The following is a 15,825-nucleotide window of genomic DNA, read 5'->3' as shown; positions in this document are numbered from 1 at the left end:
TCCGTAGTCAAAACATAAAGATTTCGTTCTACCTCCATGATCAGGGCATGGATCAAATGATGTCATCGAAACATACGAGGCTAAGACTACATAACAAACTAGCAAACAAAAGTTAAACAAACAAAAGAACAAACAAATACAAACAAATTATATCGACTGTCTGCCACAGGGCTATAGCAGTATTGTGATTAGTTCGGTGGCTGGAAGTCTCGCAATAGCCGAAAATGTTTGTCGTGTTTTTCGCAGACGAAGTGTTTGTTAATTAAATTATTACCTGTTGTTTGTTTACTTATTTGTTATAATTTTCCCTTTAATTTAGTTCTGTTTTAATTATTTGCGTGTTTGTTGTTCATTGTTGTTTACACCCACAGTGTGTGCCTATCGGGACTTTTGACAAAGATCTGCGGATGATATATGGCACCGTAAATTACTGAGGACCGTGTATGGAGTTATTTGTTACCTCAGTGCTCCATGCTCTAACCTTTGAGCGTTGACTAAGCAAATTTATTTGGTGTCTGCAATCCGAAGGGGCGTTGCCACGGTTCGCATTGTTGCTTGACGTCTTTGTTCGTAATTGCGCCCCCAAGCGACGTCTTACTTCTCTCTGACTTTAGATTTTAGTTTAACAGTGCAGGAAAAGCTCTCTTTGCTGTGGCGTCTTTTCCTCCAACTTTTAAAGCAAAATATGCAAGTTTATTTTGCAATATTGAACGTTCGTATGTCTGTGAAGTTTGTCCGCGGTGGTCTGGCTTTTGACTTAGTCCGTTCGCCAGTGATGGCGGGACCTTGCTTCGGCGTACGCGTTACGAACATTATAGCGAGCCTCGTCATTTTTATCTGAAGCCTACACCTGTGTCTCGTTGATGACAATTACCCAAGGATGATACTGTGCACCGACAAGATTTTACCTCCAAAATTTCACTATCTTTGTGACAAGGAATTCGTTCGAGAAACTGCAAGTCATTCATTGGTGTAAATAGTTTCGTAATATCATTACATTTGTATACTAAACGATAGGGCGTTCCGAGGTCGATAGCACCCTACTTATTGCTGAATCTGTCTCTGTATAGTGCGCCCGCTCGAGTTGGGTGCACAACTCTCTCTTCGTCGTTGTACATTTCCCAATTACATAAACTCCATGTATCGACTCTTGGAACTGAACTAACATAAATTTAGCCCGATCTTAAATCATTCAAGGTCATATCCTACATCACGGGGTACAGCAGTCAGTCGCCTGGGTGGGGGAGGGGTGGGGAGGGACGGGTATTTTGTGCAACGGTTTATTACTTTATTTGACTTTATTAATTTTGACTGTGATATTTCAAAAAAAGATTTCGAGTCCAAACCTGTCTGACTGCTTTCTTTATTGCCTTCAAGTCCTTATATCCTCTCCACCCTGTGTAGATATCTCTGTAATTGCTCCGCAAACAATGCCAACTGGTTAATCAGCTGTCCGTATCAGCGGATTAATTGATTAAGTCAACACCACAGCCGTCACACACGTAGTAAAATAACTCTTATAAAATCAATTTACTTATGAATTGCACGTCTGTAATTGTTAGAATTTATGATATTGAATGGTAACAGTAATTCACAACAACATGAATGTAGTAACTGATTCTGCAGAACAAAAGTTGCTATGTGTAACATTTTGCAGTTTCTTCGCGCAATTTGCGAATTTTGATGAAAATGGGCAGGACAGTGCTGATTATTCCAGGCAGTGATAGTGAGCGTACGAGCGTGTGTTTCGTGAACTCTACAGTTTGTGGAGGGGTATCAGTCAGAAAAGTGCAACAACTATAAGCTCGACTACTAAACCACTCATTTTAGAGAGTGGCGATTTGGCCGACCGCTTTAGTCCGCGGTTTCTCCGCTAGGTGACCGGGTGCCGTACGTTGTGAATTCGAACCCGATTGAAAAATACCGTATTTTCTGTTTGTTTACTATTATAGTTAACCTACAAACCATCTGTGAATTACAGCCGACAGAATTTTTCATCACATCGGTTGCAAAGGCCTCTTCCCCTCTTCCTGCAATACGTATGTACAACATAATCTGTTCAAATATTACATAGCACTCAACTGACACAAATACTCTTTCCAACAGCAGTTACTATACGATTCACACACCAACACAAATGACCCAAAGAACAATTTGTTTATCAATTACACCATACATTCCAAACTTTCAACTCCGGATTAAGAGGAGAATTTGAGTTTTATCGCAGTGCCGTACATTCATCACGACAGTATGCAACATATTACAAAGTTTTAATTGCCTTGTACGTCTTCGTAACCAAGATATGGATGCAGTTATTTCTAAGTTTCTGTATTCGAAATTACAAAGCATTGGTAGTCTGCTTGGAAAAAAATTACTCATAATTACATTAATTTTTCCAGAGTTTATTTCGTACCAGATTAAAATATCTTTTGTTTAAAGACAAATGTTTAATGCCAAGTCTTCATTGTTGAATACGGTCCTACCAAGGGGAAGAGTCCTCCCTACCAATAACCAGCGGTCGTCTCGCATAGACACCAACTTTTCTACTCGGTTATGGACTCTCAAACATTGTCATTTGTCGCTCACCCATTCACCCTCAAGTTGTAAACGTTATTTACTGAACTGGCTTAAACTTATAAATGCTATAACACACTGCACTTTCGATTTTTTCTCTCCGCTCTTGAATCATTAACAATTATTAATCGCTCTACAGTGCACCACGAAGTGTTAACAACTCTTCGGGCAGTCCCGGCAACTCTCGGACGCTGACCGTCTTCTTCTTGCGCATGTCTCTTGTAAATTCCACGTAGAATGACCAGTTTGACGTTCTTGAACTGAAGAACAAGGGGGCATCTGAAAATGACAAATCGGGGATTTCGAAAAGACCGATAATGCGACTTTTCTGTAGTGTATCTTCCAGATAGAGAACTTTTATCATTCTGTTTTTCAGAAATCTATTTTCAAAAAATTGAGCAAAATGTGGGAACATTCCAAACCATTCGTTGAGATTTGATTTAGAGCTTATGTGAAGCAGCAACGACAACAACAAAAAATACCGAATATCTATCAACATTTGAAATTAAAATAACTAACTACAAGCACTGCATACTCATTACATTTTCAGCACGAGCAAAAGTGAACATATCAAATTTACCTATGAAGACTGATCAAATTCAGTGTTATTTCGTTTTGATACATGGCCTAAATCCCTACAGTCATTAAATATGCAAATCGGTTAATTACAATGAGATGCAACCGTCAAACTTGCAGCATGACTTAAACTTTATCTAACTAATATACAGTATGAGTCCGATCTAATTCAATTCACTTAGTTCTGATACATAGCCAAGTTACAGGAGTTATTAGATATGCAAATGGCCTTATAATGACCATGTTATACAAACAAAACTTTCAGTTTAATGACAGTCATAACTTTAAAACTTCTGGTGAGCATGCCATGGAAATTGTTTACTACCATTAGAATGGGAAAATCTAGATGTAGAGTGTGGCGGGTCTGCATAATAACATGTAATTTGCATAATTAATGTTTACATCATAAGAATCACCCTAGTAGTGCACTCAATTTTAGTGGTTTCAGCTTTGAAATATGGCCTAATATTACAAAAATCCACTGAATAGAAAAAAAGCGAATTACAATACGTCACACCCATCACACTTTGGGCAAATCTAAGCGCAACCAATGCATCTCAAAAGTTGGATCAAATTCAGCAGATACAGAGTTACTTCATGGCGTATTCACAAAAAGTACAGAAATATGCAAATGAGATAATAGGGAGTACATGGTTATCATTATACTACTAGCACATTGAAATCTAGGTATAACCAAGGTATCTTATACATACACTATACGTTTGAGCAAATGATCCGCATGTCAAGCTATTTAATCTCTCGGCGGACAAACATTAAAATGCCAGAGAAAATCAGTGAATTGAATTTACATGTATGGCCTCATATAGAATACACCGTCAAATATGAAAAAAGTTAACTTGGTATAACCGTTGAACAAATTAATAGCCTTAAAATTGCATCAAATTTGTGTCAGTGATTCTTATTATATAAAACATTAATTATGCAAATTACATGTTATTATGCAGACTTTACCCGCCAAACTCTACATCTAGATTTTTCCATTCTGATGTTAGTAACCAATTTCCATGGCATGCTCACCAAAAGTGTTAAAGTTATGACTGAAACACAATCCATCTAAGAACGGACAGGTGGAGTGACACCCCCTCCCCGCAATGGGTATTGTAGCAATATTGGACACCGCTTTTGGCTGAGGCACATCTGTCCAAAAATTTTAGAGTCCGAATATATGTTTCCGAGTCGCATTCTCTTCTATTCTATGGTATCTCACAATCTGCAATTGCAACTATCGTAAACCAGTGAACTGATTGTTCCTCCCTCCATATGTTACTCACTTTCTGCCATTTCTTGTTCGACCAAGGACTTCACGTAGTTGTCGAACTCATATTCCTTCAACGATGGAACCATGGCAATTATATCCCGGATGGTGAAAACACGTAAATCGGTAACGCTGAGGTACTCTTCTATGCTCTTGTTAGGAAAGAGATAGGTAAATAGAAACACTTACATACTGGCAAATGTCCCTTGTAAACAACATAAATAGATGATGAATGTACATGTGTCTATATACTTGTCATGCAAATGGTATACAGCACGCAAATGTAATCCTGGTCGAGTGAGTCGCTATGTATTCACATGTATTCACATAGTTGGTACAATTTAGATTAATTGTACCGCTTCTGAAATGTTAGGGTTTCTAACATTTTACTGGAATATTAAATTCTCTGCTGGCGAAATTTTTGCACATTAACGAAATATTACCCAGAATCTTCTTAGGAAAACCTTGCTCTAAGCACCGTTTCGTTTTCCCATCTGCTGCATAAGCCTGCATAATCTTGCTCTAAGCACCGTTTCGTTTTCCCATCTGCTGCATAAGCCTGCTGATTTACCAGTGCTGAAATAATGCGCATCTTTATTCTGTTCGGTAAACAGAATAAAGGATAGTACGTAACTATGGTATCAGTTCACCAGAGTCTCACATGGTAGTACAAAACGCTTGAAGCATGCAATGATAAAGTGATCATTGCGAAGGAGAAGGCAACTTGGCATAAAGGTATGGGCATGATACAAATGGACAAGCTTACTGATGCTGAAGCTTCTAACTGCGCATGTGTCATCACATGCGACAGATGACTCACCTGCGGGTACAACGGTTTTGCTATGTACAGACAGGGAATCTTTTCGGCCTTCATGATTTTGTTAATCTGGCGAACAATAGCCGGTGTGGCAGCATGAAGCACACGGAACTGTTTCATATGACACTCCGTTTCCCGTATCTCATAGTAGTTGCGTATGCACCTGAGAGAGAGAGAGAGAGAGAGAGAGAGAGAGAGAGAGAGAGAGAGAGAGAGAGAGAGAGAGAGAGAGAGAGAGAGAGAGAGAGAATTATTAATTGTAGCGTATATAAACATTATCGAATTATCATACAAGCAATAAATTCTTATTATCCTGCATGTGGGACGGCTGTGATGTTTACTCAATCAATTAATCCTCAGATACGGACAGCCGATTAGCAATGTTTGCAATGTTTGTTAAGCAATTACAGTGGTGTGTACATCGGTTCGAGAGGAGATATGGACTTGTGTTGTAATAAAGAAAGCAGTTCGACGGTGTGGAGTCGAAAACTTTATTTGAAACATCACAGTCAAAATTAACAAGCGACTAGCGGCCGATATAGCTCCGCTGTGTTTATGTAGAGAATAACTATTTTTACACATGTTGATGAGGAAGGTGGAAATCTTTGATAGCTCAATGCAGAGGCCAGAAAAAAGTGGCTAAAATAAGCTGCAAAAATACACAATTGAAGATTTCATCATACTTTGAATATATCACATCGGATCATGCCTAAGAACATGTCAACCAAAGCTATCTGATGAGTAGTTTTTTGAGAATAAAATTTTCTGACCAAATGCTCCGAATTTCACTGTCGCCCGTCTTTGCAAGAAAGCTGGACTTGAATGATATCCACAAAACCACTCCTTGAGGGCCACCGCAGCCACACGACTGTATGATGCCAGTATTGACGAAAAACTGATTTGTGAAAAAAACTGGTCACAGAAGCAAGGCGGTTAGTAACTATAAACGAACATCAGACAACCAGCAACACGACATCAGTAGAATTCTACAAGGTCTGTAGTATTGTAAACAACTTTAAGCTTTAGCGCATATCAAGTTTTTGTCGCCTTTATGAAATGTAACCTAGTATTTTTTTCAGATTGTTGCCCAAGTTTGATTTTAAAAGTGTAACCAATAAAATTTGATGTCCATTCGATCAGAAATTACCTACAAGATTTCAGAACAATTCATAATAATTGATAAAAGTTGTTCCAAAATTTTAGCGGGATAATTACAGCACCCAAAGGATTAACATGGTGTCTTCGGAAATGTTCTTATATTTCACATGAGACATAAATGAATTGTACAAAATTAAATGTGAAAATGAACGAAGGCGATCAAATGTATGCAAGTTAAGTAATTTCTGAGTGATTGACGGACAAAGAACCTCTTACTGTGCCGTGCTATCCTTCACATTACTTTATATTAATGTATCGCCACATACCATGAAATATAGTTGGTACATCTTGTCTGTTCTGAAAAGACACTTTTAAAACACGAGTTACCTAATAAAAGCTAAGGAAGACGAAGTGAGACTCTCAGAAAAGTTAAATCTCCGAGTTGTTATTACTATACATATTTTATGAAAATTTAATTTCTCTAAGGATGTACACGAAGGTCTCAAGAATTTGACGCTCGTAATGAGTACATTAGCATTGCTCAGTCATTCAATTTGCATTTGGCGCGAGTGTACAACAACGCCTTCTATGGTCTATAAAGATCTTACTTTGACAGTACAATCTGAAACTATGAAATCCCATAAGGGGCATTTTTGTGAGGAAAAAAAATATTATCTCGTTCGCATGTGGTATTATCTGGTGCGCACGTTAAAGTATCTCGTGGCAACGAGATAGTTTCTCGTGCGCACGTGATAGGAAGTTTCTCGTATTCCTGCTTTTCTCATCCGGTGTTTTGAAACAGTGAAAAAACGTTCACATGGCAGACTATCATCTTACATCGATTGCTTTTTGTTTCTGGATTCCTTCAATTTAAACTGTTTTCTCAGTGGAGTCAAAAGTTACCATGAACATGACTAGACATTCCAATACTTTTATAAATACTTTTTTGTGTTTCAGTATTGAAAATAATCTTGCCAATCCTCTGTAAAATCTATGTGGCCTTCGATCGTCCTATAAGGTTTCATTGTCAGGTTCCCTGACCTATTTCTACCGCTGGCTGCGGTGTAGACTTGGTTCAAGTCGGTGAATTTTAAAAAATAAATCATTTATAATAGTTTCTTTTGTGTCTCTCCTATTTCGTACAAACCTATCCGGAATTTGGCAGCTCACGCCAGGTTTTCCCAGCGATTGAATGCGTCACGTTTGAGTCTGCGCAGTAGTGAGTTAGTTTCTGCCGGATGTGATTCCGGGTGAAACTCCGCTGTATAGCGTTCACTCCACTCATCGCGTTCACCCTACTCATCGCGTCCACTCACGCGCGCGTTTCACATGAAAGCAGAATACAAATCATTGCGTTCACTCCACTCAAACATTCACAAATCACAGACTTGAACCAAGTCTAGCTGCGGTGCTAAACGTGACGAAAATAGGGTCAGGTATATTGTAAGCATGGCTGTCATTGGTCAATAGTACGAGTGCAGTGATTGCGTTGAATTTATTTCCAACTTGCAGCTACCTTCTAATTAAGATTTCGTATGCCTATGGACTCATTTCACCTCCACAGTTTCCGATGCCGACATTGAATGAAAAACGAAAAATCATTTATTTTTGAGTCATTGTCGCATATGCCAAAGGTCACCATGGTCACCAGGTCACGTTTGTGAAAAAAATCATTGACGATAACCGTAATTTCACTACTAAATACAATATTAGAAGAACAGATTCGGAGACTTAAAAGTGAAGCCGTGCAAACAACTTCAATGTTCGATGTTTCGTCATCTAATTTCCGAGCTCGGCACTGTACAGAAATGCAGATCACATGATCTTGTCAGGTGACTGTGCTCATAATATTCAGTCAAAATTCTGACTGAAACGTTAGCCCATACCTGACCCTATTTTCGTGAGCAGCGCAGCCAGCGGTAGAAATGGGGACTAGAAACCAGACTAAAGCTTCATTGTAATTTGTATGGTCGAGGATGTAAACAGAACATTCTAGACGGCGTACTTGCTCAGAACGAATCACTACTGCCCTCGAACTTTCCAATGGTCTCAGGAAAGACATAAAGACATACCTTTTCAAGAAAGTCAACAACAACAGAGTTTTCTTTGTATATTCTAGTTTAATGCAACCTCGCTGTTGAGAACGATACGTTAAAATGTGGCCGTGAACATTTGATAAATTACGCCCTCTACAATTTCATATCACAATTAATTTATTTATCTGGCTCCTTGCCACATTGCACCGGTGTTTGCAATTGCACGACTTGAGCACAGTTCTGTTTTCGGTACGCGACGACGATTATTACACGATATCAATTACAATATCAATTGAATTTCCTGTGTCGCTGATACAATACAAGAACAATCTAGCACGACTAAACTTTGTGACTGCAGGTTTAAGTATAATTGCAATGAACCTACTAGTCATGTTGTACTTATTATGGTCGGGAAATTGATCGAATTAAACACACAGCGTCAATCACGTGTCTGCAACGAAGGAATTCGACTGGTTGTACGTGAACGCCGTATGATCGTTACAGTAAACATACATACATAGGGATTTCGCTGAAGAGCATTTTTTGTTTGCAATACTGTGACACAATGCCTTCGCTAAGTATGACCATGAACTAGCAATCCCTTGGTTATTAATGAAAGTAGAGTGTTCGGTGTCAACAGATTTCATGCATGAGAACGCGTGTTGCGGACAGAATGAATCAGATTGTCGCCGGCCCTGTGCAGCATATGCATATTTAGGAGTCCAAGAAACCTGCACTGTGGGCCCCGCCGATCAGATCACAGTGGCTCTACAATTGCTAATTCCAATATAATAATGACTGATGCTGTAAAACCTTGTTTTGTTTATGAGCTTTTATTTCCTTGTTCTCTTTTTCGCCATACTTTTCCTCACTCTGTTCATAGACCCTCTGTTTTGGGTCCATGTGAAGATAAAATGAAAGTTTGAGAAAGTACGCCCTCTTCAGTTTTACAATCATCTTGCTTGTCTGATTCACTGCCCAAATTCTGCCACTGGTTGCATTCCATAACAAGGTTCGGTAATATCACGATATCAATTGCCATATACATTGAATTTTTGATGCAATACAAGAGCAATCTAATCGTTGACTGCAATGTGAGGGATTGTTGTAGTGACGGTAGCCATGTTATTACCTGACATTTTCGGGAATTTGAGCGATTGAAACATAAAGCGACAATCACTCTATAGTCTTCACGACACAGTCATTCGACTAGCCTAACTAAACGCCTTTTGATCGCTACTGTAAACAGCGTAGGGCTTTTGGGCGTTTGCTGACAATCGAGTCGCGTGACTTTTGTCGGCAAGTGACTGCGACACGATCCATTCGCACACAGGCACGCCCGTGAACTATCAATATTTTGGGATCAAAGTTTAATGAAAAAAATAGAGAGTACGGTGCCTGAGAACGCGATTTGCGGACAGAAAAAAATAGTATTGTCGCCGGACTTTTCATAACATATGAATACTTAGAAATCCAAGAAATTTTCACCAAGGCCCCGCTGATCAGATTACTCGATAAAGCGGACCTGTCACAGCTATATCTAGCACGACGCATACTAAATCCCATTTTTTAGCAAGGGTCAAATAAGGGCAATGGATTTTATATTGTAGCAACCGAGTATATCCTGCGTCCAATCTAGTTGTCTTCTTCAAATATAAAAAAAATGTGTGTGAACCAGGAAATACCCGGATTCATATGCAGCATTAAATCTACGGTGGAAACAAGAAAATCTCAATTAATATTATAACATTAGGAAATCTTCTCATTCAAATTTTGAACTCGTTGTTTTGTGCAGTATACTGACTTGGCTTTGTTTACAATACCATAGATCACTGTGAAAGAGGCATGATTGACGTAGTGGCTTGTGACTCTAAATTAAAACAGCTTGAATATTAAAACTTGGTTTCAAATGTCCAGCTGCCCCTCCCCCCTCACTTTATTACTTTTTTTTGGTGAAAGTCATTTCGGAATGTTATTAAAAATGAGCGGCGGTACAATAAAGCGACTATAAGGCAGACGTTAGGAAAATCAATATCCGTAGTTTTAAGCCCATTTGAGTGACAGTGCAGTTGAAAATGCCTAAGGTGGCATATATACGGGATTACTGTGTTTGTAGCTGGCTAGTGAATCTTGAAGAAGCTTACAAAAATGAAACACCCTAGTTTGATGTACCATTCTTAGAATTGTCTTTACACACGGATAAAATTGCGGAGTAACATTAATATTTGCAAACCGATACCTTTCAGATATTTAATAAAATTTAATTTAATAAAATTTTCATAATGATGATCGTGCGTAGGATTACGAAAGATTTGCTTGTGGGCTTTAATTTTTTTATCTCTTGGATTGTACTTTTCACGTCTGGAAGATTGAGTCAAAAAGCGAGTGTTATCAAAGCAGTTTACACCTGCATGTTAGACTGCAGTTGTGGAAAGCCACTTAATGGACGAAGAGATTGTTGACGTCTAACGCAGTAGCGCACGATTGGCCCTGAGCCGCTGAGGTAGGATCCAATTCACACTTACACCGAACTTTCTTCTCTCTCATTCGACCTTGTTCGGGTCTCGTCCCCTTGCTCCGCTGTACTTTCTGAGTGTCTGCAGTCACGCCGCCGACTCTATCTATAACAAGGCAGTATTGCTGAAGGCAATGAGTACTTGGGCCGTCACAGTGATAGAGTAATTTTGAGGACAATATATACTACTATTCAAATATGGTCTTGAATTTCCTCCTGTCAATGAGGCATTTGATTAACTGGTTATTAAACGAAGCAATGGCATGACAACGGCAAAATATGTCTAACAACTTTTGTGGAATTTGAGGCAGGGGTTCTTTATTTATAGCGGGAATTGCTTAAACTCCTTAAATATTCAAATTACAGCAAATTTCTTTTGTTCTCGATGGTAGATGTCTAATATTTAGATGGGCATATTTAGATTTCTACCCTATAGTTATCCCTATATACCAAAAATCGGACATCCAGCTCTATTGGCTTGCTCAGAATTAGATATGCGCATAATTAATGAGGTACAATATGTGGTGTCATAAGGTGTCCCATCATACCATTTATGAAGGGTGTAGCACTTGTGGTTACTGAGTTGTGGACAAATATATATATTTGAGGTCAAAGGTCATCGAGGTCACGTGACATTTTGTCAAAATAATTGTATTGCTAAGTTATTCCTATATACCAAAAATCAGACCTCTAGCTCTATTGGCGCGCTCAAAATTATATATGCGCATAATTAATGAGGTACAATATGTGGTGTCATAAGGTGTCTTATCATACCAAATATGAAGGATGTAGCACTTGTGGTTACTGAGTTGTGGACAAATATATATATTTGAGGTCAAAGGTCATTGAGGTCACGTCACATTTTGTCATAATAATTGTATTGCTAAGTTATTCCTATATACCAAAAATCAGACCTCTAGCTCTATTGGCTCGCTCAAAATAAGATATGCACATAATTAATGAGGTACAATATATGGTGTCATAAGGTGTCCTTTCATACCAAATATGAAGGGTGTAGCACTTGTGGTTACTGAGTTGTGGACAAATATGTATATTTGAGGTCAAAGGTCATTGAGGTCACGTGAAGTTTTGTCAAACAAATTATACTGTTAACTTATCCCTATATACCAGAAATCAGACCTCTTGCTCTATTGGCTCGCTCATAATTAGATATGCACATAATTAATGAAGTACAATATGTGGCATCATAAGGTGTCCCAACATACCAAATATGAAAGGTTTAGCACTTGTGGTTACTGAGTCATGGACAATAATGTATATTTGAGGTCAAAGGTCACCAAGGTCACATGATATTTTGTCAAAATGTCTGAGTTATCTGCGTGAACCGATGGACTCACTGATGCACTCACTGACGGATATGAGCCAATCTATAAGCCCCCTGGACTTTATCCGTGGGGACAAAAAAACTGTGTCACTGCATCCTTTAGGCAATATGAATACGATGAGAAACTAAATTTTTATTTTTCTTGGCATCATACATGCGAGTCTATGGAGAACTGCCTTATACATGGGAGTCTATGGAGGTGTAAACTAAAAAGTCCTCTAACACGGCTAAATTTGATAGCATTGTGAAACAAATCGACGTGCATCTGTATGGGGTTGGGTACTTTAGGCGTGAACGGACGGACGGACGCACGGACATGACCAAACCTATAAGTCCCTCGGACTTCGTCCGTGGTGATTAAAAACAACGCAACAGTTATACAGCTACACCGGCGGTAGGTTCACATCCAGAGCCCCGTACGGTCTGCCGCCGTCGCTTGAAAACAATCTCATGCACCCGGCCATATGGGCAGCTGGCCGGATCACAGTCGCTCGAGAGCTATTCAGCTCTGGGACTATTCGCCCCATAGACGAGTATACAGAAGCGAGGTATTTCTCGCTTCTGTATACTCGTCTATGGGGCGAATAGTCCCAGAGCTGAATAGCTCTCGAGCGACTGTGGCCGGATTACCTTACCTAGATGAAATTTTGTCTATAGGCTGAAATTTCGCCGAAGTTTGACAAAATTACATCGATTTTTCAGGTTCATATGCGACATTTTAGAGTTTTGAGTGCAGACAGAAATAAGTTTGAGGCAAACATGGCTGCGACCCCATGTTGACCCCTAGCCCTGCGTACGATGCTATGTGCTACAGCTAACACACAGCATCGTACGCAGGGCCAGCGAGAGAGTTGCCGACATCGACGGTTATTTACGAGAAGTGAATAAAAGACTGTCATTTTTGGAAGCGATCGAGTAGCTGAGGTAGGCTGGGATACGACTTGGGCCCAAGAACGCTGAATTTCGGCAGTAATTTGGCTTTTTACGTCAAGTCCCAAAATGGATTTGAAGTCACCGACCCAACGTACGGGTCTTTGCAGGGCTGTGGTGAGCGGGGCGGTCAGCTGTAGCGGAACACACAGCATCGTACGCAGGGCTAGTTGACCCCAAGTGAAAATGTGTTCGCGATCAAATCTTCCTATATTTTTTTCAGAATTTTCAACAAAATCATTGCTTCTTACATCTTTTGTAAAATATAAAATGCTAAAATAAAACTGCGATGTGCCATGTCTCCAGATTATTCTAAAATATCGTTCGTTGACCGTTCGACGCAAACTTGTGACGCAGTTGAAATTCAATACTGACCGCCAAATAAATGAGACGAGATCAGTCTAGACATCCTCCAAATTATCCAACCATTCGCATTGGAGTTCAGCTCGCTTAGAGTATCATAACATTTTTCGGCCTTTTAGATCGACCCTAATATCTCTCATTTAGGACATAAATACACAAGCTACCTCGACAAAACTTCGTGCACCATCCAAGACCAAACGCACTACAAATCTGTCTTGACGTCATCATCTCCTTACATGGTAATCGGCATACCGTATTTTTTAGCAAAGGGGACACAGAATACGTCGGAGTATTCAGTTTCAAAACGTATTACATTGTGTGATGTTGTCAAAAAAGTCATGTTACTGCAGTGGTATAAATTACAAAACACAAAAGTTCAAATCAGTTTATTTTGGACTGGCTTTACCCAACATTTCATATTGTTTCTTATGCCAGATTTGACCACGTGCTTACTGGCGACCCCTTTTACATGCAAATTTTGTGTCAAATGATGTGTTCCCCTGGAAAAACAAACGTACGATTTCTATATGAAGGAGGCGAAATTTGCCCTCAAGACTCGAAACCACCCCTCATGGGGTGTACCTAGCTATTTTTAACGAGCTTCTCGAATCTGCAGCTCTATTTCGAAATGATGGTCTGGTTTTCTCAGCTCAAGGATAAGTGTTCTCCATCGCTGTGGGCGTAACTATTCTCAACCGGGGTACAGTTTCCAGTCGTAATGTTTTTCATTGTGTCCAGGATATAAAACCTTTCCTTTTCAAACTTTCTCTTTGATTAACACTAATCCACATCTTGTCAGTGATTAAACATGTTTCAAGTTTAAATGTTAAATTCTGGTCTCGAGCCCTCCTGTTCGACCAAACCGAAATTACCCCTCCCACTTTGGCTCGTCCAGTGGGTGTAGCAAGGGTCATGCCATCGCCTAGTAAACGGAGGGTGCATTAATTGTTGCATTTCGATGCACATTTTGATTATATTCAGAAGATTTTGTGGCAAAAACTCAGATAGAGAAGCATTTATATTCACATCTCACTTATTCAAGACTGGCTGAGAGCAGCACTTCCATTCAGTTAACATCATTACGCCATTTATTATGCCAAGAAAGATGAAGCCAATACATTTTGCCCTCCCTGGTCTCAGCCAGAAATGGTTATACCTTACAGTTTTTTCCCACGGAATGAAAACAAATGTACTTGGGCTGAGGCCCAAGTACAATAAACTTCTAGATCTGATACATTACAGAGAGATAATATGCGGTGGTCGTCACACCCCACGTGCGCCTCGAAAGTGAAAGGCTTAAACTTTTAATTTAATTTATTTTTCTTGGGGAAATTTTAATCCATTCTCTTCAAAATCAATAATAAAAACAAGGGTCACAGTGCAACTTTAGTAACCATGGAAACCAATTTCCTTCAATCGCTGTTTATAATTCTAAATGGCTGCCATCCCTGTGGTAAATTCTACGGAAAAACAATTCATTTTCGATTCCCCCCCAAAAAAGGCTGGGAAAATTTTATTGTTGAAGAGCTTTCAAAATGAGCCAACACAAGTGGAAGATAAGAAAAATATTATTGTATAAAATGGGAATCTGAATATTCTGTCCCAGAAGCGAACTCTATTTAACTTAATTAATACAAAGAATGTGAAAAACGGTCATGAACCGCAAACGACCAGAGGGTTCGCATGTTATAATAAGTGCTGGCGTGTGCTTCTTGCCCTAACAAATACACAACCGTTTTAGGTCAGCCTGGACACACGACAACTGCGCTGCCTGGATTTTGGCCGTGATTCCGGAATGCCATTCAAAAGTGCACGGTGACCGAAACACGCCGGCGTTTTCACCGCGTACAATAAATAAAGCGACAGTACGACAGGCGGAAGAAACACTTAAGTTCGTAGCTTTAAGGAAATACGACTTACATTGACGCTGTAAAACCCTGTGACATTATTTTGGCATAACCGTGTTGACAGGCCTAAGACCTGACTTAGCGAGACCTCAAAAAGCTAATTAAATTCGGACCCCTGCGTGTAGGCTATTAAGGTGTATGCATTTACAATTGGCTTAATTGAATTTTTATTCTGTGGGCCGATATTTTTCAGATATTTGATTTTGTGGAGTGGTTAGAAACGCGCTTGTTCGCAAGAATTCACTCCCAAGTCCTGACAGGCATTTGTTCACTAGTACGTCTCAGACAGTAGCGCACTACCGTGACTGCTGCGTCAGTGTTGGCAGGATCGCATTCAAATCAACAGCACTGCGTAAGTTATGGTGGACCACAGTTGTAAATGGAATAG

General features: G+C 39.5%; 1 protein-coding gene across 1 annotated transcript; it reads right to left on the bottom strand.

Annotated features, from left to right (window-relative positions):
• Window positions 1-2,144: 2,144 nt before the first annotated feature.
• Window positions 2,145-5,453, bottom strand: LOC139123721 (uncharacterized). Its single transcript, XM_070689877.1, has 3 exons — window positions 5,247-5,453; window positions 4,443-4,578; window positions 2,145-2,853 (listed from the first exon to the last, which is right to left on the bottom strand). The coding sequence occupies exons 1-3, from the start codon at window positions 5,361-5,363 to the stop codon at window positions 2,708-2,710; spliced, it is 399 nt and encodes a 132-aa protein (XP_070545978.1). The 5' UTR covers window positions 5,364-5,453; the 3' UTR covers window positions 2,145-2,707.
• Window positions 5,454-15,825: the final 10,372 nt, after the last annotated feature.

This window comes from Ptychodera flava (assembly GCF_041260155.1).
Source record: "Ptychodera flava strain L36383 chromosome 23 unlocalized genomic scaffold, AS_Pfla_20210202 Scaffold_23__1_contigs__length_28996876_pilon, whole genome shotgun sequence".
Lineage (NCBI taxonomy): Eukaryota > Metazoa > Hemichordata > Enteropneusta > Ptychoderidae > Ptychodera > Ptychodera flava.
This window is presented reverse-complemented; position numbering and strand designations above follow the sequence as displayed.

Coding starts and splice junctions, on each gene's coding strand:
- LOC139123721 (XM_070689877.1), bottom strand. CDS start 5,363: ATGAAACAGTTCCGTGTGCTTCATGCTGCCACACCGGCTATTGTTCGC. Junction 4,579..5,246: donor CAAAACCGTTGTACCCGCAG/GTGAGTCATCTG, acceptor TTTCCTAACAAG/AGCATAGAAGAGTACCTCAG. Junction 2,854..4,442: donor CGAACAAGAAATGGCAGAAA/GTGAGTAACATA, acceptor TGTCATTTTCAG/ATGCCCCCTTGTTCTTCAGT.